Source organism: Drosophila mojavensis, unplaced genomic scaffold, assembly GCF_018153725.1.
Source record: "Drosophila mojavensis isolate 15081-1352.22 unplaced genomic scaffold, ASM1815372v1 contig_277, whole genome shotgun sequence".
NCBI classification, from domain to species: Eukaryota; Metazoa; Arthropoda; class Insecta; order Diptera; family Drosophilidae; genus Drosophila; species Drosophila mojavensis.
The window spans coordinates 596,533-620,836 of record NW_025318822.1 but is presented as its reverse complement, the minus strand read 5'-3'; the positions used below and the strand labels follow the sequence as shown (position 1 = coordinate 620,836).

General features: G+C 42.3%; 1 protein-coding gene across 5 annotated transcripts in view; it reads left to right on the top strand.

Moving 5' to 3' along the window:
• The window catches only part of LOC6573952 (nucleolysin TIA-1), a 66,392-nt gene that overhangs the window by 17,958 nt on the left and 24,130 nt on the right, over window positions 1-24,304 (top strand). For 2 of the 5 annotated variants that reach the window (XM_044008240.1, XM_044008242.1), the window contains exons 1-2: window positions 4,038-4,232; window positions 6,153-7,239. The exons of 2 other annotated variants lie outside the window; for them this stretch is intronic. In XM_044008240.1, coding sequence (XP_043864175.1) covers window positions 6,702-7,239 — 538 coding nt within the window. In that variant the 5' untranslated portion in view covers window positions 4,038-4,232; window positions 6,153-6,701. Of the gene's footprint in view, window positions 1-4,037; window positions 4,233-6,152; window positions 7,240-24,304 lie in introns of those variants that run through there. One more of the 5 variants, XM_044008241.1, reaches the window with a different exon arrangement.

Here is a 24,304-nt window from a genome sequence, read left to right as displayed (position 1 = left end):
TATAGATATATGAATGTAGTTGTGCTCTGGGCAGTATTAATGATCCATTTACATTTCGTTTAGTGTGTGGCCACAAAAAAACTTTTCGGGGCCTGACAGGCACCAAAGTCTCTAGACATTGCAGCTCATTTGTGATTTCAAGAGGTCTATTTCGCTCTCTCTCTCTCTCTCTCTCTCTCTCTCTCTCACTCACTGTGTGTGTATGTTAATTTACTCAGCATTTAAGCTTGATGTTTCGCAAAAAAATAAAAATAAAAAATTAAAAGCGCTGTCAACTGCGCCGTCAACTGCTCAGCCGGCTGCAGGTGAAGAGCCTTACCTCTCAGGCCCAACGGCAGCAGCTGTTCCAATTTTTAGCAGCGGCCTCGTTCGTGTAACGGTTTTCAGCTGCACACCTTCCCACACACACACACACACGGCACTGCCGCCCATTGGGCGTACTTGTCAATATGTAACTGTGCGCTGCACCGCTCTACCCCTACCGGCCTAGCTGAGGCCCGCATTTGGATTGGAGCTGTAGCTGAAGCTCTGAAGCTGACGCTGGCGGCTGTTGCCGTCGCATGCTGCATTTTTTCGCTCACCTGAATGTTTGTTCAGTCAGAAAGTTTTGATTTATTTACGGCGCAAGTTTTACATTTTACACGACACTCGCCTCCAATTACACGCCGCTGCCGCTGCCGCTGCCACTGCCTCTGCCCGCGTCGCAGCTGGGCAACCCTTTCAGCGTCGCATCGCGTCGCACAGCTCAGCTCAGTTCTGCTCTGCTCTGCTCTGCTCATTTACACCTCAGCTGGCGGCAACAACCCTCGTTCAGTTGCAGCAGGAGCAGCAGCAGAAGTAGCGAAAAAAATAAAATAAAAGTAAAATAAAACACAAATACTTTCCTTCAGATTTTAATCGCTCACGTGAGTCCTTTGCCTTACGGCTAACACTCACACAGCAGTACGTGTGCATGTGTGCATGTGTGTGTGTGTGTGTGTGTGCGTGTGCTTGGCAGTTAGTTTGTATGTTTTGGTGTGCTGGGCCAAGTAGGTAATATGTATATCGCTCTGTTGATATCGTTATTGTCGGACTTCGAGGACATTTGCATTTAAATATAAAGGCGCACTGGGTTCGCTGGGGCTCGCTTAATATCAAAAGCGAATGCAACTCGATAACTTCCTTATCTCAGCAGCCGTTAACTGGGTAATGAAAGCCGCACAGGCAAGCACTGAATGTATTATATACATTCATTTTCACAAAGTACTCGTCGTACTATGTAGATTCTAAATATGACCGCCTTCGTCAGGTCTTACACTAAGACTTTTATTTCTTTTATTAAATTTTTATACTGAAATTGTAGTTCTTTGATTTTGTGTGATGTAGCATCGAATGACTAAAGCATATGAAGTATTAAGGCAAGAATATTCATTCGTAACCTTATTCTTCGATACCTTCTAAAGCTTTGACTTTTAAATATTTTAGACTTTTTGTATATATGAAAGCATACACAGATTAATATACTTAAGACATTTTAATGAGTGTGTATATAAAGGCCATAAATAGGCTCTTCTTTTTAGGAAGTTCCTTATTCAATGGAATAAAAGGGATCATAGAAGTTAGTTCATGAATAAAATACATAAAAGGTACTAGAAAAGCGATTGTTGTTAGGAACGTGTGAGATGCAAGAAATGTATTTCCTATGACAAAATTATAATTAATATTCAATTAATTATAATAATTTAATGCCTAAATAAAAATTATATTTAGCCCAAAAATTATAAATTATAATTAATATATATTCCATTAAAAATTAAAATTAAAAATTATATTTAGCCTAAAAATTATATTTAGCCAATGGACATATGAATTATATATATGTATGCATATGTGGGCAAACCAAAATGCATATCTACGGCAAATAAAAATAAGGCAAATAATAAAAATAATATTTAAGGCTGTAAGCCGAAGTCTTACTAGTGCTAGTACTTAATTCTTAAACTAGTCTTAATTTTAGAATCATTCTAATCTAATAAGTATATTAAAATTTGGCAAATTTGTTCCAAATAAATACGAAGCTTACCTAAATACCCTGAAATATATACGCTTAGCATATGATTTATTTATATTATTTATTATTATTTATTTATTTTACTCGCTCAACAAGAGTAAATGTAATTGTTAATTGACAATTCTGCATTATACATATTGATCAATTAAATTTAATTACTGCACATAATTACACATAAGATAATTAATTTAGCTCTTAAAAACATAAATTATTCGAATTTCTAATACTTCTGCTGTATTATATGTGCTCTATATAGAACTTACAATTTCTTTAATATTATTTATATTTAATGTGTGCAAATATTCGAAATAACTTTGTTGTTTGACTTGAGTGCAGAGTGTGAATAGTTTTTTGCGTTGATATTTGATATTCACGTGTATTTTCGCATTCAAAACTCAATTGCAACTGCAACTGCAACTGGCATTGCAATTGCTAGTTTGTGATTGTTGGCTGCGAAATCAACATGGCTCGCAAACTTGAGCAGCATTCGACTTGTTTGCGTTGCTTGAGCATGAATATGCAGAGCGAGTTGAGTTTCCGTGTGAGTTGCGCTCGCAGCTGCAGCGCTGCTCTAATTGTTAAATGAAAAATAAATTATAATGCATTTCTAGCCATGCCCCCAATGCATGTAGAATGAGCATCGAGTCTAGCCGAGAATCGAAAGATCAAAGTAATTTTGTGGAGCGCGCCAATTAGCTTCAAGGGCTTCAATTTTGTTTCTCTCTTTTGCAACTATTTTGGCACTAAAATTACATTTGCATTTCCGCTTAAAGCAAACGACCTTGAAGGCGTCGTAGGCCAACTGTGAGAAAACAAACGCCAGCAGCTGCTAGCCATGGCCAAAGAGACCGAAACCATTAAAGCCGCCAGCCACTTCGTCAGCCACTTTGGCTCGCCTTAGCCGCAACATTGCTGCGTGCTTAGCTCCACCGCCTGCCGCCGCCTTGGCCATGCTTCTAATACGCTTTCGGCTAAAGTAACAGTTGCTAAAATGTTTTCTATTGTTTTCACGCTCAACAAAAGGCAGACAATTAGTTTTCTTAAGCGACAAATCAAGTAGAAATTAAGTGGAGACGGGTGAAAGCAGCGGCAAAGGCGCTTAGCCTGTTGGGGTGGCTTGATGTCCTCTTGGCCGTGGGGTTGGTTGGTCGGAGCTCCGTTCTTCGGTTGCTCGGGTGGTTTAAGGGCGCGCAAATGATAACAAAACAAAAGTGGATTATTGGCTCTTTAGCGCATAAACAATAGTGTGTACTATGTGCGGGGCTGTCTGTAAATGCATGAGAGTTACTGCTTGTGTGTGTGTGTGTGTATGCTGTTTGTTTGTCTATAATATGCTTAACATTTGACATTATTCTGCTGTTGCTGCTGCTGTTCGCAAAGCCGCTCATGCCAGAATCAAGTTCTGCCTATCCACGCCACAATGCAGCAGCCGTAACATGGGAAACACAAGTACTTTGTGCGAAATCCTCTTAAGAATGCACTGCTGTAAGGAAGCAGCATCAGAGAGCAGAGTATAACAGCTGGCCGTGCCATAAACGTACCTTACACTGGGAAATTTGCCAGCTCAGTGTGCTATAAATCATTCGATTGAGCCCGCTTAGCAGAGACACAAACCATTTCGAACTGTGAGATTGCGCAGGCCTGAGCGAGCCGCGACACGAAGTTGGCCAGGACGATTGGCAGGCGATTCGTGTGCGTGCCGGACTCGGAGCGAAGGCAGCGCGACAGCGACGCCGGCAGAATAACGGTATGCCTCAGCGGACAATGTCTTTGACTATTTGGGAGGACGACGAGCGCGCTTCGCAATCAGTTTGAATTGTGTCCTCGTAAAGAAAGGATATTCGTTACATTGTTGTTAAGTTGTTATTATAATTTCCAAACAAACCAACAAAAAACATCCAAAACCAAACAAAAAAAAAAGAAAACAAAAATCAAAAACAAAAACAAAAAATCAAAGCAAAACAAAATAACAACACCCATCTAATAATGCAGCAACTGCAACACGGAAATTCAAACGCAAAGTAAAAACAACAAAGTAAACCCCAAATATCAAAATATAAACTCAAAACGCAGTTCACGACGCGACAAAATAAACAGCAAAGCGACTGCAAAAAATAGTCGAAAATCTAAAATAAATTGAAAAACATAAAAATAAAACTGGAAAAAAAAAATTTAGACAAAAGTAAATAAGTTTAATTGTTTGTAGAATTTTATAATACTGATTTTATCTGCTAAAAAATAAGAATTTAGTTTTATATTATTTTCGAGCTGAGTTTCATTTAAGTTCCATTTTCATTTCAAGTTATTTTGTGTTAATTTAAGTCGATTTAAAAGTGAAATTCGAATTGAATTTTTCGTAGCATACTTTTTGGGGCAAAGTGCTGTGAGACTCCGATAGTGTCTGATTGTGAATGGGCATAGTTTAGGCTTATGTATTTCTATTTTAACGTGCAGCTTTATACATGCACTCGATGTTTTATGTGCGATTTGCTGAAGAGTGTGAACATAAAAATTGTTGTACGCATCGATTTTAGTTCTATTTACAAGGAACACAATGACTTTTTGTCTGCTGCTGCTGTTGGTGCTGGTGTTGCGGTATTTGCCGTTCGTTTTCTTATTCTTCATTTTTGTTGGACACATTATGTACAACAACAATATGCACACACATACACATGCATGCACAGATACATGCACACATTCTGCCACTTCGGCTTATGTGGCACATAAACCGACAACGAGCAGCCAATAAATGCTTTCAGCCAGCCTGCCAACGCCGAAAGCCGCCGACACAGCGCGGCCATATAAAAAGGCCAGTGCATTTGTGTGTATGAATCATACACACACACACACTTACACACACAAATTTCAGTTAGATGACAACGAATGCTGTGTATTGTACACTGTTTTCTTTTTTTTGGCATTTGTTATACACTCGTTGCTTTTTACTGCGTCTACTCTGTATGTGTGTGTGTGTGTGTGTGTGTGTGTTGTATGTGTTTTTTGCTTTCAAAAATAAAAATATAAGTTTATATTTATACATAACATTTGTCCGTCTCCTCCGGCTCTGTGCCGCTGTCTGGGGCTTTTGTGCGCGTTGCGCTATAAAAACCGGAAGCGTTAGACTGACGTTAACGCCGACTGTGGCGCTGACTCTGGCTATGTAGCTGTGGCTGTCACAGCGCCTGATCCTGACACTTGCCAACACTTGGGGCGTGCGATTTTTGGAGTTTGAAGAGTTTTGGGTTTTCTGGTTTCTCGTTTCTTGTTTCTCGTTTCTCGCTTTTGGCTTCTGTTGTTTTGTCTCTTGGGCGCGCGTCGCTCGCATAAAAAGCAGCGCTTACATTCAGCTGCCTTTTATTATTATTGTTATAATTTTGCTCGTGTTGTTCTTGCTTCTGCTGCTGCTGCTGCTTCGCATTGCGTTACGCGCATAATTTTTATTTTTTGTTGGCTCAAGCTTTGCTTTGTATACACACAAATACACGCACACACACAGACACACACACAGCGCACACCCGAAAATCGTAAAATATTAAATTTAATTTTTCAAATGATGTGTGAATGGCTTAGGCTTGATATACGATAATGCCCGCGCCCCAGAACGTTATGTTTGTGCTTAAGGAACATCATAAAACCGAATCATAAAAACTGCAATTACCCAAAAAGAGAGAGGGAAAAAAAAAAGATGATGGCTTAGCACTCTGAAGCACGCAGCACGCAGCTGATGGGGCCTTGGAGAAGGGTTATTTCGTAGTGTTGCCCCAAATAATCAGATTAGTTAAATAAATATGGAAAAATAAATTTGAAATTAATTAAATGAGGTTCAGTCCAAAAGCACGTTTCATATTTGTTAATTGGCTTTTTAATATACTAAAGAAAATGCAAACGCAACTATTACAAATATTTTAATTTTTAATTTGATGAATCAAACTTTAATTTTAAACATTAATAATAATAATTATATTTTATTATTAATTTTTTGTTATATATTTTCATAACGTTATATGATTTATATTTAAAAAAATTAATTTGTACGTTTATTTATAAATATATTTAATTATATATTTATATGCATTAAAACTGAAATCCTTTTTTTAACCAGTAAAAATTGGAAAGCGCCAGAACTTGTAGAAAAAAGTTAATATCTTATTGGTCTGTGATAAGTGAATGGAGGGCAAAATTAAATAGTAAAAATTAAATAAAAAACTGTAAAAGCTAAACGGCAGGCGGCAAATAAATGCGAGCACAAACCGCAAAAGAAACTTTTGGAATTAGTAAAATTGTAGAAATCATTTACCGCACCAAATGATTTCCGTAAAATATTAAAAAAGGAACACGCAAACCAACAACCTGCAACAACAGCAATTAAAAGTGCGGTTTCACACAACACACAAAAATATATAAAAAAAAAAAAATAAACGACAACAACAAAATCAAAATATATATATTTAAAATAAAAGACAAACGTATGCTCCGAAAATTATTTTAACACGATTTGATGATACACATCAACTGTGAGGCGGCACTTCATTAAACATCAAAGCGAGTTGCGTTAAACCGCAAAACGTGCAACAGTAACGCCACAGCAACAGCAGCAGAAATAACAGAAGCAGCAGCAGCAGCAGGAGCAGCAGGAGCAGCAATCGAAAAAATGTTGGCAATGCCCACACTAATGATGCCAGCAACAGCACAGATGACGCTCAGCAGTCAGCCGCTGTCGGTTGGGGCCAAGCCGTACGAGACGAAGCTGCTGGCCATACACCAGACGCATCTGCAGCAGCAGCAGCAGCAGGCTCCGGCACAGCAGCAGCAGCAGCAGCAGGCCCAGCACCAGGTCAATGTTAAGCAGCAGCAATCGTCTCAGCAAATGTCCATTGTTACGACTCAGCAGCAGCAGCATCCGCAGTCCCAGTCGCCGCATCAGCAGCAGTCGCAGCAGCAGGCAGTCGCAGCAGCAGCAGCAGCCGCCGCCGCAGCTGCTCATCATCAGCAGCAGCAGCAAGCAGCCGTGGCCGCTGCCGTCTGTGCCGCCCAGCAGCAGGCGGTGGCCGTGCAACAGCAGCAGCAGCAGCAACAACAGCAGCAGCAACAGCAGCAGCAACAACAACAGCAGCAGCAACAGCAGCATTACCAAATTCACTCGCAGCAACAGTCGCCGCAGCAGGTGCTTAGCGTATCGCCCAAGCAGGGTAAGAATCACTTTATGCCATGAATAGAATAAGAATTACAAATATAATTAGCGTATAATTCCCAAGTACATTAAGTCCAGCGACTTGATTGCCCTGCGCTCCATTTCGATTACTTTACGAGCGATGCCAACACTTTGGGCCCACTTATCGATTTGCCTTTATGGCTGCCAGCCCAGGAATTTCACGAGTTTTACGAGACGGGCGCAGTTCGAGTAACGCTTTTTATGATGCCTCGTAAAAGCTGGCCAAGCCCGTAATGGCCAACTGTCTAATGCCAATTGGGCCGTCAAGCTTTCACTTCTTCACTTTCGGTTTCAAAGAGACTGAAGCCGAGCTAAACTAAACGGAAATAGGTATTTTGATATTGGTGTTGGTGCAATTATAGTGCCCATTGCTAGGTGTTTACTTTCATTCAATTGTCTTTGGTTGCTGTTCAATCAAATAGAAATCAATTTGAAATTATTGACAATTTCCACTTTGGCATTGGCTCAGCGATTTGCTTTTGATTTTGTCATAGCCATTGCTAAACGAAAGGTAAACACACACACACACACACACATAGCGAAGCAAACAAAACTAACGTCAAGTCTGGCTGTGTGGAAGGCAAAAGTAAATAGCATAAGAAAGTCTTCCTGAGCAGGACTCTGGTTCAGTGTGTGGGCGGGAGGCGGAGGGCGGTGGGCGCGGCTGTTTGTTATTTTTTTGTGTGTAACGCCCACAAAGTGAAAACTGCACTAAGCAAACAGCCGAACACTGAGCGCCTCAGACAACCAGCCAGACGGAGCAGGAGACGAGACGCTGCCAATTGAGCCCAGTTGAAGTGCATTGGACAACGTGACGCATACGTAACACTTAAACGCACGTCCACACTTGACCAGACGTGGCGCAGGGTGGCGAGGGCTGGCAGGGGACCAGGGGACAAAGTATTGAGAATTGAAAATCGAAGGGAATCGAATCGAAGCGAATCAAAGTTTCAACTTCTCTGCAAAAACTTTGCTGCTGTTGCGTTGCGGCAAATTTGTTTTGAAATTTGCAATGCTCGTTCCCCGTCGAGTGTCTGCTGAAATTTTCAATTGAATTCGTTGTAAGATCCACAGGCGAATTGCCAAAAAGCGAGTGAGACGAAAAGGGGCGACTAAAAGCAGCAGCAGCAGCAGCAGCAGGAGCAGCAGCAGCAGTTGTCGTCTTGCTTGTCCTTCCACAAAGCAAACAGACAAAGCGCATTGCAAACGACAACAGCAACAGCAGCAGCAACAACAGCAACAGCAGCAACAGCAACAGCAGCAGCCACAGTAACAACGAGCAAGCGTTAAATTTGGCTTATAAAGTGGCCCGGTGTCTGGCTCTCCCTATGTGCACTCGCAGTGTCCTTCTTTGTTAAACTCTAAGGACGTTGACAGATGCGTTCGCCCAGGCGTTGGCACAGCTGCCAAGTAGCCGCCATTGTTGCTGCTGTTGCTGCGTCTCGTGGGCGTCTCAACTTTAAGCAGGTGATCGATTTTCTACTCCTACCCCCTCTCCCTCTCAATCGTTAAAGCCATTTGCCGAAATTTAAAATTTAAAAAGCTAACAGCATTTGTGCAACATCAAATTGCGAAAATAAAATAGATTTATGAAATATATTTTTCCATAAATATAATAAATAATTTTCTATTTATTTTGTATTTTGTATTTTTATTTTTTTTCTGCTTGCAGCAAAAAGTGCGCATAAATTTGAATTTATAGTGTATGCAAATGAATATCTATTGTGTTATTTTTTTTTTTTATATTCATTTATGTGACATTAAATTTCAAACTTTATAAATTTTTATTAAATGCAAAAAATAAAACATTTATTTAAATGAATTAAAGCATAAATGCTATTTATATTATAAATTCTGATTAATTTAATTGATATGAATCAATTTTGTAATATTCGAGAGAACAGGCTGAGTTATTTACGAGTATTTTATTTAGGTGAAAATATGTCAGCTTGTTATTTTTTGGAGCCAAACTAAAGGCGTCAGTGTGCTTTATTCTTAAATTAGTTTTGATTTTAAAATCATTATAAATAATTTTATATTAGTCCTAATCTCAAGGAAATAAATGAACTCATTACAGAATTCATATATTTAAAAATAAGTTTACATTATAATATTTCAATATGTATATAATCTATATATTCTCATCAGCATTCGCTCAGTCAGATGACTCGAAATTGATTATTGATTCCTGTTACCTGCTCACACCCGCACACACACATAGACACACCAGTGTAATTGTAATGCTGATGACAATTATTCAGGGCACTCGGCGCATTCGCCATTGCATTTTGTCAACCTGTTTGCCGTTGAGCCAGTTGAGTCAGTCCAGTGCGGGTCGCTGCCAAGCCGTCGTGGGCCATTATTGCCGTTATGTGAAGCTGTTAAGTACGATTGCGGCCATTAGCCAGACAATCGGCCCTGCCTGCTCCGGCTGCCTTGGCTGCCTTGGCTGCCCTGGCTCGGCTCTAACGAGTCGCTTACGTGCGTGGTTATGCTTTAAATATGCCAGCATCCACTTGTGGCGCCTCGTTGCCATTTTCCTCAGACATTTTTCCGCCATTTAGCTTGGCGCTATTGTTGTTGCTGCTGTCGTTGTTGTTGCTGTTGCTGCTGTAAGTGGTCAATGGTTTTGAAAATTGAAAACCATATATCAATGGCCTACACTGAGCGAATAAGTTTGCTTTCAAGCAACTCGATGCACTCTTTGCTCAGCTCAGCTCTTGGCCATTATCGCAGCTCTCTTTCACACTCTCTCACTCTCTATCTCTCTCGCTCTCTCTTTAGTATTTTGCTGTTGTTGCGCTTTTTCTTATGGGCTTTCATTTATTTGCTATTAACCTGTCATTGTTCATTTTTATTATTGTGTGGTTTTTATGCCCGTCTGGCTGCCCAGCTCCCACTGCTTTGCTTTGCACTGTCTGCTGCTGCTGCTGCTGCTGATGCTACTCCTGCTACTCCTGATGTGGCTGTGTCTGTTTCTGTGCACTTGGCAGCGCTACACATGAGTGTGTCTGTCTGTGTGTGTGTGTGTGTGTGTGTGTACTTATGTTTGGGGTTGTTTGTGTGCGTGCAATAAATTGTTATTATCGCCACGCTGCAGCATGTCCTCGTCGTCGCCTTCTGTGCCCTTTCTGAATGGCCACATCCTCTCATGCCTCAACTGATTCTCATCCGGAGCGGCGACAGCCAATGCTAAGATTTATAACTTTTATTATTATTGAAGCTTACGCTCTCCGTTTAATATTTGCCGCATTTATCTGGTCACGTTCAGTTTACAGTTTCATGTGAAGCTGCCGCTGCTCCTGCTACTCCTGCTACTCCTGCTGCTGCTGACCTGCTTGGTTTATGACTAGAAAATCAATCATACGGCATGTTGACGGCTGTGTAAACCTAAGCGCGCTCACCTGACACTTGCCATCACATCGTGTCAGATCGGATCTGTCGCATAGTGTTTTAATTTTTTAGCAGCAACTGAGTGGCATTCATTGATATCGACTGTCAGGCGTGTCTTTGTGGAGCTGCCAGTGCGCTACCTGCTTTACAGATGAGCTGATGGCTCCACACATATACATACATACATATATAAAATATAGATGGATGATATATAGATTTCGCTATGTACTGGTGTAACAAAGCAAAATCCGAGAGCTCCTATAAGCGCCTCATTGCCAAACACAATGATCGGAGTTCTCGCTCATTTACTTCATTTACGTGCTGTACGGAAAACATGACGACGGGAGGGTAAAGCAAAAGCAGCAGCAGGAGGAGGCGGAAGCGGAGGAGGAGACAGATTAGTATGCTCGTCGTTTGCAAGGGCCAAGTAACTGTCGTTCATTTTCTGCAACCGACAGGGTGACATACACACACACACACACACATACACATAGAGCGACTGTCGCCTTGTTATTAAGTGAGGGGACAGCTAGAGCTCCAGCTACAGCTCCAGCTATAGCTATGACTGCAGATGCTCAGACAGAGGCAAAAGTTTTTACAGACCTCCAGCTGGCCATAGTTGGTGCGCCGTTGGCCACCTCCGGCTGGGGCTGGAGTGAGTCGATGCTTTTTGTTTTTTAAATGCCAGCAAACAACAAAAGCAGCATAAGGCAGTTTGGACAGCCGGGATGAGCATACAACTACGAAGCTAATACTTTAGCAGCCGGATTAGGTTCAATTGGAGCGGGCAGCCAGGCAGAGGACATGCAGTACAAAAAAAAAAAAAAAAAATCGAAAGCCCAACGGCCGAGGGACGTAGGTGGCTAGGTAAAGCGAATGACAACAAAAAAGTGAAAGAGGAAAACGAAGAGACAAGAGCAGACACACACACACACACACACACACACACACATACACACACACAGCAAAGCAGGACAACAATAAAAAGTACTCTTGTACACAGCATTAAAGTTTAAACGTTGGTAAATTCCAACAGCTTCCGCTTAGTTGGACCGCATGGACACGGACGTCGCACAGCAGAGACAATGAAGCTCGACAAGACTTTTAAGAGTGTGTGTGGGTGCGTGGATGTGCGTGAGTGTGTGGGTGGCAGGTGCTTTCATGTGCGTAGCTGTGCGCAAATGTTAAGTGAGATTACGAATATCGATCAAGCGGCTGGGCGAAAGTTTCATGTTCCGTTTATTAATGATGCTCCACAGCTCCAGCTGGAGCACTCCTGCAATCCTGGACTCCTTTCGCTGCACATTGTAAATGCCAATAATAAAAGCACTTCATACTTTTAAGCGTTGCGGTTAGCGATAAAATAAAAACTTTTGTTTGCAGCTGCACAATTAACCCACACACACACAAACACACACAGACACACAGTCGCATGTGTGCCAGGCAGTTGACATTGTGTCTGGCTTTCCTGCCGGTTCGCGGACCCGCCATTTTTGCAATCGTCAATACTGATCAATATTTGATATACAAATTTTTAATGTTGATGGCGTGGACAAGCAGCAGGAGCAGGAGGCATGGGGCAGGAGCAGGAGGCATGGGGCAGGAGCAGAGGGCGAAGGGGCACCTGCATGCAAATCATTCGGCGACGTTTGTTTGCTTGTCTGCGTGGGCCGAATGAAAATTATCGATTCAGCTTGCCGCGCTTCAGAGCGGCTCGTGTGCTCGAGGTCAACTTGGGGTCATGCTGAGCAGCAGGCGGCAGCTGAAAGCGGCCACAAGAGCCGTAGCCATGGCCGTAGCCCTAGCCGTAGCCGTAGCCACAACTGCCGCAGCCGTTGCCGAGACGCCTTGCAGCCATTTTGACATTTGGTCGCAGTGCGCCTTTGTCTTTGGCGTTGACATAGCAACAGCGACCGGTCCAGTGGTTATGCCTGCTGCTACTTCTGTTACTCCTCCTGATGATGCTGCTGCTGCTGGCCACATTTGCACAATGCGCCGCGCACATGACATTGTCATTGCTGTCTGACGCCTGGCCGCGGCCGACGTCAGCGCAGCACTTTTTAAAATGACTAACGGCATTGGTGGCAGCGTGACCGCGGGGCAGCGGGGGCAGCGGGGCAGCGGGGCAGCCTGGTTGCCTGGTAGCCTGGCAGTGGTCGCAGCACACGAAAATCCACAAAGCCACATTCGCCTGTGCGGCGCAGCTTGCCGCTTGCAGCTTGGGGCATGCCCTTTGTTTTGCAGCTGGCGCTCACAGCTCGTTTGGCTGCCGCGTGACCAGCCAAACAAGCCAAACGGACAGCACACAGCTTCGCAGAGCGCCACTGAGCTCCACAGCCCACCGCAGACCACCACAGACGACCCAGGCACAACCACACTCAACCACTGTGGCTCGCTCGCCGGTCGCCGATTTGTATATTTGGTGGCAGCATAATTTATTGATTGAGTGTTTGGCCAGTCAAGCGTCGCTCGTCTCCTCCCCCCGCCCAACAACCAACGATCCCCAACCCGAATCGCACTCAACCCCAATTTTCCATTGTCACTCGCTCTGTCTCCCTCTCTCTCTCTCTCTCTCTTTGCTTTCTCCCTCTCCAACAGCCCTTTTTCTTGTTTTCTCTGTGCTCTGCATTTGGTTTGATTTTGTCAGCTACGCTTTGTTGCGCTTTTCGCCAGCTTTTGCTTGCTGTTAACTATATTTCTGCAAGTGCCATGCCCTCCGACCGCCCAGCTCAGCTTTGCCAGCTCTGGACTCTTTCCTGCTCGCTGGCAGCGCTAAAAATTTAAATTGGTTTGTTTTGTATTGCGGCTGCTTCTGTGGCTCCTGCTGCTACTGCTGCTGCTCCTGCTGCTTCATTTTCTGTTCGTTTAGCTGTCTCTGCTTCTAGCTGCTCTGCCATAAAATTGCAAATTGCAATTCGTCGCCATGACTCGTTGGCTGACACTGCTGTGGCATCGCCCTGCCCTGCCCCCAGCAGCAGCAAGATGCTGCTCGCCTCCTGCCCCAGCTGTCTCTCTCTCTCTCTCACTCACTCTGGCCCCTTTCGCACAGCGCACGTTGCGCATCGTTGACAAAGTTACGAAACTGTGGTAAATTTTATTTGAATTTCCAATGCAGCTGCCACACTGCCACACTGCCACCTAGCCCTGCCCCCCAGCTGCGGCCGTTGCTGCTGTGTTGTTATTGTTCTTTGGCCTCAGACCAGCAGCTCGTTGCGGTTACGAAGCGTTGATGAATGAAGTGCATTTAACACTCAAAAAGCGTCGCCGCGCTGGGCTTTGCTTTTGATTTTGCTACCCATCCCTGCCACGCCGCGCCGCCAGTTGTGGTTGCCAATTAATCATGGCCAGCAGGAGTCGGCAATGGCAACGGCAACGGCAACGGCAACGGCAACGGCAACGATGGCCCATCCGAACATGATTGAACAAGAGCCCAAGAAATCCATCCAAAGACGGCCAACCATTGATAAGCCAAGCGTATAGTTTTTAATCATATTGGGATCAATGGCAGCCCAAAAACTTGTTGAGGGCGGCTCGAGAGCCCGCATCAAAGCCGCCTCGGAGCGAGACAGGCAAACAAGCCAACATGTCAGACAGACATCACGCAGGAGCAGGATGCGACGTGCTTGGGGCGGGAGGTGTTACAGTTTAATGATAACAATAAAATAGAGAGCACAGCATACGGCATCAATGTCAAGAGTAGGCTATGCATGTGTGTGTGTGTGTGTGTGGGTGGGGTGTGGGGTGTGTGTGTGGATGCCAGCAACTTTTTGCTTGTGGCAACCTGAAAAATATGAGGGATGTGTTGTTGTTGTTGTTGTTGTCTTTGAAAAATTGCGACAGCAGCAGCAGCAGCCTTAAATCAAAAAATTATATTGTCATATAGGCAGACAAACAAACACATATACACACACACACATACACACACACACACACGCAGACAAAGAGCAGCAACATGTTTGGCATGCGAGCTGGCAGGGCTCGGGCAACGTGAGCGGCTAGTGATAAAAGCAAGGAGAGCGCCCCCAAAAAGTGGCAACCAGCAGCAACAGCAGCAGCAGCAACAGCAACAGCAGCAACAGCAGCAGCAGGAGTCAGCCAGCAGCAGCAGGCGGCAGTCGTGGATGGTAAAAATTAATTTATAATAGGCATCCTTTATGAGATGACAAGGATGCTGAATAAGATAATGGCATCAACAAGCAAGCTGGCAGGATGAGCAGACAAATGGCGCGAGCGCCCAAAAAGGCGTAGACCCTCTGCTGTTAGTGGGGGCCACGTTGGGGGCGTGGGCGTGGGCGTAGGCGCTGCCTTGTTTTGGGGGCGTTGGTCGCAGAGTTTGGCAAATAACGAAATTACTTATCGCACGAGGCGAGACCAAAAGGCAGCAACAACAACAACAACCACAACAACAACCACAACAACAACAACAACAAAATAAGATGATGCTTGTAAGCTGTTGCTAATAAATATTTAAAAATGTTTTTCGTTCTGCTCATTCCATGTGCAGAAAAACAAAACAAGTGGTAACACGCTGTCTTTATAGCTGAGTATGTGTGTGTGTGTGTGTGTGTGTGTGGAAAATGGGAAAATGTGATTTGTTGCCGTTCGCTAGCTCCTTGATTGCCTTTGCACTGTGGAGCGGAAATCAGAGACCTGTGCGCATCAACACGACGCCGCAGATAATGAGCCACTGTGGTGCAAAGCAAGTGATAAATTAAGTAATAGGAGCAGAAGTAAAAAAGAAAAGAAAGTGAAACGAGAACTGACTGTCGTCACCGATAATGTATGATCTGATATTATTTATTATCTGGCTGCTATCAGTCAAGCATAGATAGATTTCAAATTATTTTAAATTGGATACAGAAACTTAATAAAAATTTATCACGATTTAGCTAATAGCTAATTTGGCAGCTAGTCCAAATGATGCTTAAGCTGCTGTGGAATTTGAATTTTTATTTTAGTCTTTATTTCCTATGGTTAAACAATAATTTGATGCATAAATATATGTTGGTTTTTTTTTTTTTTTTTTTTTTTTTTTTTTTTTTTTTTTTATAAATTTTAAAGCAATTGCTTCATAAACATTATTAAATAATATTTTTCTCATATTTAATAAAAGAAAATTGCTTATAAGTTAGCAAATAATTAACTATTTATAAAATATTAATTATATAATTTTTAATCATCAATATTAATTATTATACCTTACTCATATCTAATAAATTATTAATTATTACATATAAAATATATAAAAATAATTATTGCATATATAAAATATTAAACAATTTAGGTTTATTAAATATTATTATTATTATTATTTTTTTTTTATCACAGATTTAAATATTTTAAATATATTACTACTGGTTCGAATCTAGTGTATTATTATTTTATAAACATTAAATCATAAATATATATATATATATATATATAAAAAGAACTGACATTAAAATAAGATAATATAAAATAATATAAGCAGAATGAAGAAACATTTCTAAAGACAGATCATTTACATATTCAATTTGATCTTTCAGTGATTTCTAATAACAAGAAATAATATATGCAGCACAAGGCGAAGGCCCAGTAGATAGTGCTTAATATTTAATCTTATAAATAAATAATATATTCATTAGACTTACATGTCTGCATCTATATTCTAATCTACTTATGAATATATCATAAAGGATTATTAATTTAAATATTAGTATAGATTTAAATCTAAAAAATCAGATATAATTATATAAAAAATCATATATATTATATAATTATAATTAGGTGTGAAACCTTCGAAATATGAGCCCTGATTATTATAGCCGAGGATAGGCACTTTACTATTTACGACGTTATAGTCTGTACCACCTTTTTAAATTCTGTTTGTTACCCTCAATCTTCGACTAATGCAGACACTGTTCGCTGTTAATATATCATTTGCCTTTGTTATCTGTTTAATTTTAAGTTTTATGTTTCACTTGCCTATCTGCAAATGAACTCTGTTCATCTCTGGCTGCACAAGCAAAAATATATAATGTGTGTATAGGTGTGAGTACACACACACACAGACACACATATACATATACAGCTACTTAAGCATACCTGGCAGAAGTGAGCCAGATATGAGCCCGATAAAGACGACGGCAATAAAAATATTTTACGAGCAAATTATGTTTATTAGCGCGTCAAAATGTCACCATTATGCATGACAAAATACATATTAAAAGAAAATCTAAAAAAGAGAGAGGCAAAATAAATTATGAAGTGTGGCATAAAATGAGCTTAGGCACACACACACACACACTCACACAAAGAGAAAAAAAATCGTTGAAGGCAGTCATAATTGTCTAGCTAAACAACGAGCTAATCGAATTTTCTGGAATCTGTTGGTCAGGTCAGAGGGCGAAAGTGCATAGTGGGGCCACTCGATTGGGGCAGCAACAGCTGCAAAAGCTACAACAGCAGCAGCTGTATTTGCACTGCGGCCATGTACATAGTCTGCTTTGTGGCATGCAGCAAATATAATTCGATTTGCCAGCAGGCCACATGCACACGATTCGAATATGAATATCATTGCATGAAATGCTGGAAAATGCGCCTCAAGACCAATGAAAGGCAACGAGCCAGGCAAGCGAAACAACAAGCAAATTACAACAATACAGCAACATTGTTGCCACACTGAATGGCAACCACGATGCATGCTATATGTAATGCACAATGACAAACGCGCCCCAACCCCTAAGGGCACACACGCACACACAGTCTCTCATACATGGACTCAGTGTGAGCGGTGTATAAAAATAGTTGCTGCCAACGATTGCCGAGGAGCAGCGACTAAAGACGAACGTTTCACAGCTGCAGGCTGGACTGTGTCAGGGGTTGGGTGTGTGGGGTTGGGATTGGGGGGTGGGGGTGGGTTGGCGACCTGCAACTACGGCTGCAATCGCAAAAGCAAAAGCAAACAGGGCAGCAGCAACGCGCATGACGCGGCTGCTCCAACCGACACAACTGGCCGCCACTGCCTCAGCCACTGCCTCTGCCACTGGCTGGCACATTGGGCTGCCCCACTGGGGCCCGACAGCAGCTGGAGACAAGCAGGCCGGGCCAGGCGGAGGCGGAGGCGAAGGCGGAAGCTGACGAAATGTTGCCGATGTGCCTTGCTAACGATGTGGGCAAAAACAACGCAACGCAACGCAAAGCAACGCAACGCCTACGATGCCGACGCCGACGCCGACATCGCTGCCGCAGCAACAAAATTGCAGCTGCACTTGGCCAAACTTGCTTCAGCCACCTACAGCTACACTGGCTGCTATTTTTTTATTCGCCAGTGGGTGGGGGTTGCATTATCTGCAATTGTATGTGTGTCTGTGTGCGTGTGTGTGTGTGTTTCTTTGTGTGACGCTGTTGCGTTTTTATTTGCCGCTTGTTTTTGTTGCTTTTGTTGTGTTCTATTTGCCGTTTCGGCTGCCTCACTTATCGTCGGTTGGTCGCAAAACTTTTAAATTAGAAATTTTTGTTCGTGGAGCCTGACAGTCGGTGGTTCGGCTGCGAATGGAGGGTGGGAGTTGGGGCAATGAGCAGCACTCAATAGTTGTTTTTTTGTTTTTGTTTTATACTTTGTTAGTTGGTTAGTTTTATGTTTGCAGCATCAGCAGTTGTTGTTGTTGTTGTGGTTTCCATTGACACTCACTAGTTGCTACAATTAATTTTTTTTCGCTTTACTCCACCTCCTGCCAGACCTCTGCTTCCTCCTCTATTTTCTTCATCTTTTTTTTTTTTGAAGCTTCGTCTATAATTTTTGTTGTAGTTGCATTTTGTTTTAGTTGCCGTCGTGTGATGCATTTTGCGGTTGTTGTTCAAGTTAAGAGCACTTTAAAGTTTGTAATGAAATTTGACAGGTCGTTAAAGGCTTTGCTCTTGATGTGGTTGAGAAGTGTAATGTAAACGTAGATGCACAGGTTCGCAAAGTGACAAAGTTAGTAAACGGATACGGGAAACTAACTAGCGTTGATTGCTGTAAAAGCAGCATACACTGGATGCCAACCACTCCATGCCCCCACGCCGCCCCACGATCAAAGATGAGGTCCACATATACAAACATACATATGTCAGAGTCAGCTAACTGATTAACTATTAATTATTACTTTAGACTGCAAATATTTCTCAAATATCTAAATTCCAGCAGTAGAGCTGATAAAGCGTCATCGAGTGTATTTGTTAATAAGTCTTTCAATTAATCAATTGATTCAGTTGAATTTCGAAATGAAAATGAAATTTGTTTTATATAGCTACTCTGTATTTTAGTAGTAATTATTAATATTATTATCATTTTATTTATTAACTTTTTTTCCTAATCCTCTATAGCGCATTTTACTCCAAACCTTAACCAATTAGTCGGCATGAATGTCGCTCTTATTTATTTAAACCTAATCCTATTTAAAAATAAGTTCGATCCTCGACGATCCAGAGGATGAAGTCTATTGAGTCTTCGCCTTTTATAGTTCACCATCATATTATCTACGAGATGAACTGAACTCTATAACTGAACTCTATAACTGAACTTTAATAATGTGACATGAATATATTGATTTATTTAGTTTTAGCTAAGAACGCTCTTAGAAATATCTAAAAATGTAAAATTTATGAGAAGTGCAATATATAGATTTTTTTTTTATTATTTATGTAATATTATAAGCTTTTAAAGCTGGAAAACAATCTTTTTCCATGTATTATAATTGAATTGATTGATAACTGAATTGATCAAAGTAAACATTGATAATATATGGTAGAAACTTTCAAGTAAAGCCACTATCGAGCTCTATCCAGTAGCAGCTTATTTATTAAATTAATTCATTCATATTTAAAATGACTTGTGATTTTATGTTGAACAAGATTTTTTTAGGGAATTTTTTCCTTAAGCAAAAAAAAAAAAAAAAAAAAAACAACATTTTTAAAATGCTCATTCTTTTGATAATTCGATCGAAAAGTTGGCCTACAGAGTGGTGGCCATTCTTCTCAGAATTTTAAGCCAACATTCAAATCTATCCATCCAATATTGGTACGAAGAGTAAAGAACGAGAAAATTAAGGCTAAAAGCTCGAAGCTTAAATTGATTAGACTATTAACAGAATATCATAGCAAATATTGTGCAACGGAACCTAAGATTAGATTTCAATGATGTTAGAGACCACATAAAATATTCATTTATAGACTTGAATTCAAAATAAATTCATCTACTACACACTATTTTAACTGAAGTCAATATTCAATCTATACGTTGAAAAGAATAAGACAGCGCTGTCAATTATTAGCTACAGTTCTCAGTCTTAAATTATAAAAAAAAAAGTAAACATGTCTTAAAAATTGATTAGATAATTGTATAGACTTCCCATATACATACATATATACATGTATACGACCGACAGCATTCAACAGACCTCAACACTTATTCTGCCAGCAGTTTTTTGAATCGTCTTTATTGGTGGCTGTTGCTGCTGTTAAGAGCCGTCGTGAGTTCAACAAAAGATGATGTGATTGAATTTGCACCGTCCACTTCCCCGGCCCGCGTCCTCGGCGAAGCAGATGTCGAATATAAAAATAAAAAAAAGTGGGTGGCACAGATAATTTTCTCAGTAGGCGTCACCTAATGGCATTCCGCAAATTGTTTGTTGAATGAAAGTGAGGTTGGATTGCCAGGCGAAGACGACGATGAAGAAGAAGAAGAAGCAGCCACAGCAGCACCAGAAGAAGGTCCACAGCTGGGTGAGAGCTTGTTATAATGCCCAAGTCAAGTTCTGGCCCCGAGTTCTGGTTCTGGCTACGTTCTGTATTGCTAACTGGCAAGCCAAAGGCAAAAGAAGAAAAAAAATAGGAAAAGGTTGTCACGCTGCCAAGACGAGGCAACAGAACTGAGGAAGACGATGCCAAAGTCGATGGCAAAAAACAACAACTTAATACCCAGCTGATGCCTATTAAGCACAGCATTTGTGGCACCCACAGCCCCAGCGCCAGCCGCGCCCCTTCTCAAGTCGAACGGTCCCTTTTTGAGGCCTGGCGTTGCGTGTATTTTGCCTTGATTTTGAGGCTGTGATATTTTCATTTGCTTGATTTGTTTTGGCATAATTTCGCCTCGACTTGACTTTGCCTCGTTTCGTCACATTCTGTGGGGGATGCTTCACTAAATTATGGTAAATTCTATATAGCCCGCGCGTATGTGTAAGTGTGTGTGTGCGCGTGTGTGTGTATGGCCTTGTGGCTGGCATTGCCAAACCGCAAATCAGAATTTTTTTTTTTTTTTTCAGCTTGGCCCAGAGCAAGCTCTGAATAATGACCATACTCGCACGCATTAAGCATACGCCCCGCCTACTGCTCCGCCCCCTGCCGGCCAGTTACCCCTGCAAGTGACGACGCACACGTAGCAACAATAATTTCAGCTAATTGCTCTCTGAACAGCCATTTCAATGCGAAATGAATTCTGTGCATCGCCTGGCCCGGCTGCCGCACACAAAGTGGAGCACAACGGCTACGTAATTCCCCCCAAAAAATAGTTGCGGCCCATTCATTTTGGCCAGCAGCACCGGCAACGGCAACGGCAATGCCACTCGCACTGCAACAGCATCGGCCATTGGGCAAAAGGGCAGTTTGTTCTGCTTGGGCAGCTGTAATAAAATTACGTATACGCAAAGTGGGCACCCACTTGCCGGGCTGCATATGAAATACGAATGGGGCCGGCCAAATGCGGAGCGAGTGCAGAGCCCGACTAACGAGTGGGCCCTAATACAATAACAAACAGTTGAATAGCCGGAATAGTTAAGCCCATGATCGTCATATACGGCTGCTATGACTTTCATTGCCATTCATATCTAATCGCAGTCCATTTCATCTCTCTCTCTCTCTCTCTCTCTGTCTCTGTCTCTGTCTGGCTGCAAAAATTAAATTTGTCTCTTGACTGACAAATGTCCCCCGAGTGGGCAAAACCAGAAAAGTACTTGACGATACGTAAAAGTCAAGTCAAATTGCAGCCGGAGACGGAAGGATGGGGGCATGGAATGGATGAGTACCCAGTTCGACGGAGACGGAGCTGGGGATGGTGACAGAGACGGAGACGGAGATGGAGTCGGAGCCGTAGCCCGACCCCGGCTCGTTTCATTAGTCTGCTTGTAATACTGTTAAGCGGGCAAAGATACTGTCACTGTAGTGGGTGCACACTCACTCAGCTCCACAGCTCCACAGCTCCACAGCTCTACAGCTTTGCTGCTTATATCTGTAGCTTTGTATCTATATATCTATGGCCAGGAGCGGCGCTCAGCCAACTGCTGTGGGTTTAGGGATCCGGGACGGGGCCAACATTTTGTTGGCATAGGGAACTCTAGGACTCTGACTTGTCCTGGCTGAAGAGCAGCTGATGTTGATGATGATACACACTCAAGTGCGCTTTGGGCACAGCATTTGAGTAAATATATATATATGCATTACATACATATATAAATCTGTATATGTGTGTGTGTGTGTTGACGAACGCTCACGCACAAGCACAAACACTTGTGCAGATACAAACGCTACGCTGACAATATGGCGAAGAGAGACTGAGGCCATCGTTGCTCTTACTTATTTATGCCAATCACCCTCTCTCTCTCTCTCTCGCACACTCTCCCTCTCGCTTGCGTATGTGCTGTCTCTTATCCGGTTGTGCTGTTGTCACTGCTGATTTTTAGCGTATTCGCTTCTATTTAAACATTTAAAGCAAGATGCTACGTGTGCCGCATGCTAAGACGCATCCTGCACAGTGGGTCGAATGCGTTGAGCATCTCACCAAAACGCGCAGTGCCTTACTGTCGCACTGCTTAGAGCTGTGTGGCTTGAATCAGAGCCGCTGCCACTGTTCCAGTCGAATTGACTTTGACTGATGCGACTGCCAGCAGTCAAATATGGATGAGAGGAGAGGGGAAAGTGGTAAAAGGTATAAGCAGCAGTTCTTAGGGCCGTCTTCCGGCCCACAAGAGGCAGTCAGCCGAAATGAACGCGCCGCACAAATCTCTATGGATTGCGGCCTGCGTCGCAGTCGCAGTCGAAGTCGCATGCGGATTGGTTTTATTTCATTAGCTTTGCGTCAATTTAAATATTTAACGAGTATTTTTGAGCTGATAACATTTGCCGTCAGCTTTAAATTGACTAAAGCGGAGCGCGGCTGTGGCACAGATTAAATTTCCGCTCTTATGAATGCGCGCGGCTAATAGAAGCGTCGACTGTGAGTGCACACATACATACGCATATATGTATATCTACATGTACAGCCATGTGTTGTTTGCATGTGTGTGTGTGTGTGTGTGTGTTTGTGCTGATGTTAGGTCTGGTCGCAGCTTGCCATTGTCGGTTGATCCCAGACCGGCGTTCGTCAGTTTCAAATGTCCGAAAAAAGAAATCCAATTTGCCAGGCGCGCGCGTTGGCAACACCCCGAGGACATGCGTTCATAAAAAAAAAAACTGGCTAGAAAAAGCCAGCAGCAGCAGCAAAAAAAAAAAAAAAAAAAAAAAAAAAGAAAAACTGGCGACGGCTGTGCGGCCAAGCCACGGACACCCACCATGGTCCAGGCCAGACCGGAGCGACCGGAGAGACCGGCCAGACCGTGTCCAGCAACGTGTAGAAAATAAAAATTTCTATTTAAATGGCAAAAATCAACAAATGCAACGCAAAACAATCTAAAACACAAATCGAAATTAAATGACCGCACTTGCACACAAGAGCGCAATTTACACACACACACACACACACACACAGGCATGGAACATGGCAAAAACAAGCCACTTACAAAAAAAGGTGGAGAAAAAAGCAGAAACTGACTGAAATAAAGTGTAGCAGCTGCGCCCAGCTCTGACAAATGCGGCTATGGATGCAGATGCAGATGGGGATTCGGATGGAGATGGAGATGGAGCTGCAGATGCAGTAATATCAACAATTCATTCGGCAGCCGCAAAGCGAGTTTTGAATTTGGTTTTTGATTTTTTTCAGACTGTGCTCTGTTTCGATTTTTTGTTGCCAATCCTCCCTCTGGCTGATTGTTGGCACTTGCATTGTCCGTATTGTTCGCTAACAAGAATGGGTGCGCCAGAGCAAGGAGCATTGGCCATTTGAGCATGTGCAAAAAGTGTGACCTCCTGCGCAGCAAACGAACTCGGATCACTGCCACGAGCTGCTCACGGCTATTGCCATTGGCTGTTCTTTAGGAAAGTAAATGAGCTGAGTTGAGTTAACTGGATTGCTAACTGCAATTAGCAGCTTGTAGGACTCTAAGCTAGAGCATTTGCTAGCTATAGCTATGGGGAAAATCTCTGATTGAGCTGCAGTGATGTAGGCCGTTAGATGATTGAGTTAAAGCGATTGCTATTGAGCTGATCATCGCGGAGTGTTGCGATTGATTTACTCTTCCTTTCTAATAGTGAGAAAGGATTTATTTAATCGTATTTAAATTGTATAAGCTAACCTGTGCTCTCAATTTTTATTTTGGAATACATTTTCTATTTCTATTGAAGGCGGTCTCATTATGTATCGATGACATTATAGTGTCGTTAGTTAACCATTATTTCTTAGTTCTTTAATTATTAATATAGAGTAATACAGTGATTATCTTAATACACATTCATTTTCCTAACAATAATTCACATGTGTT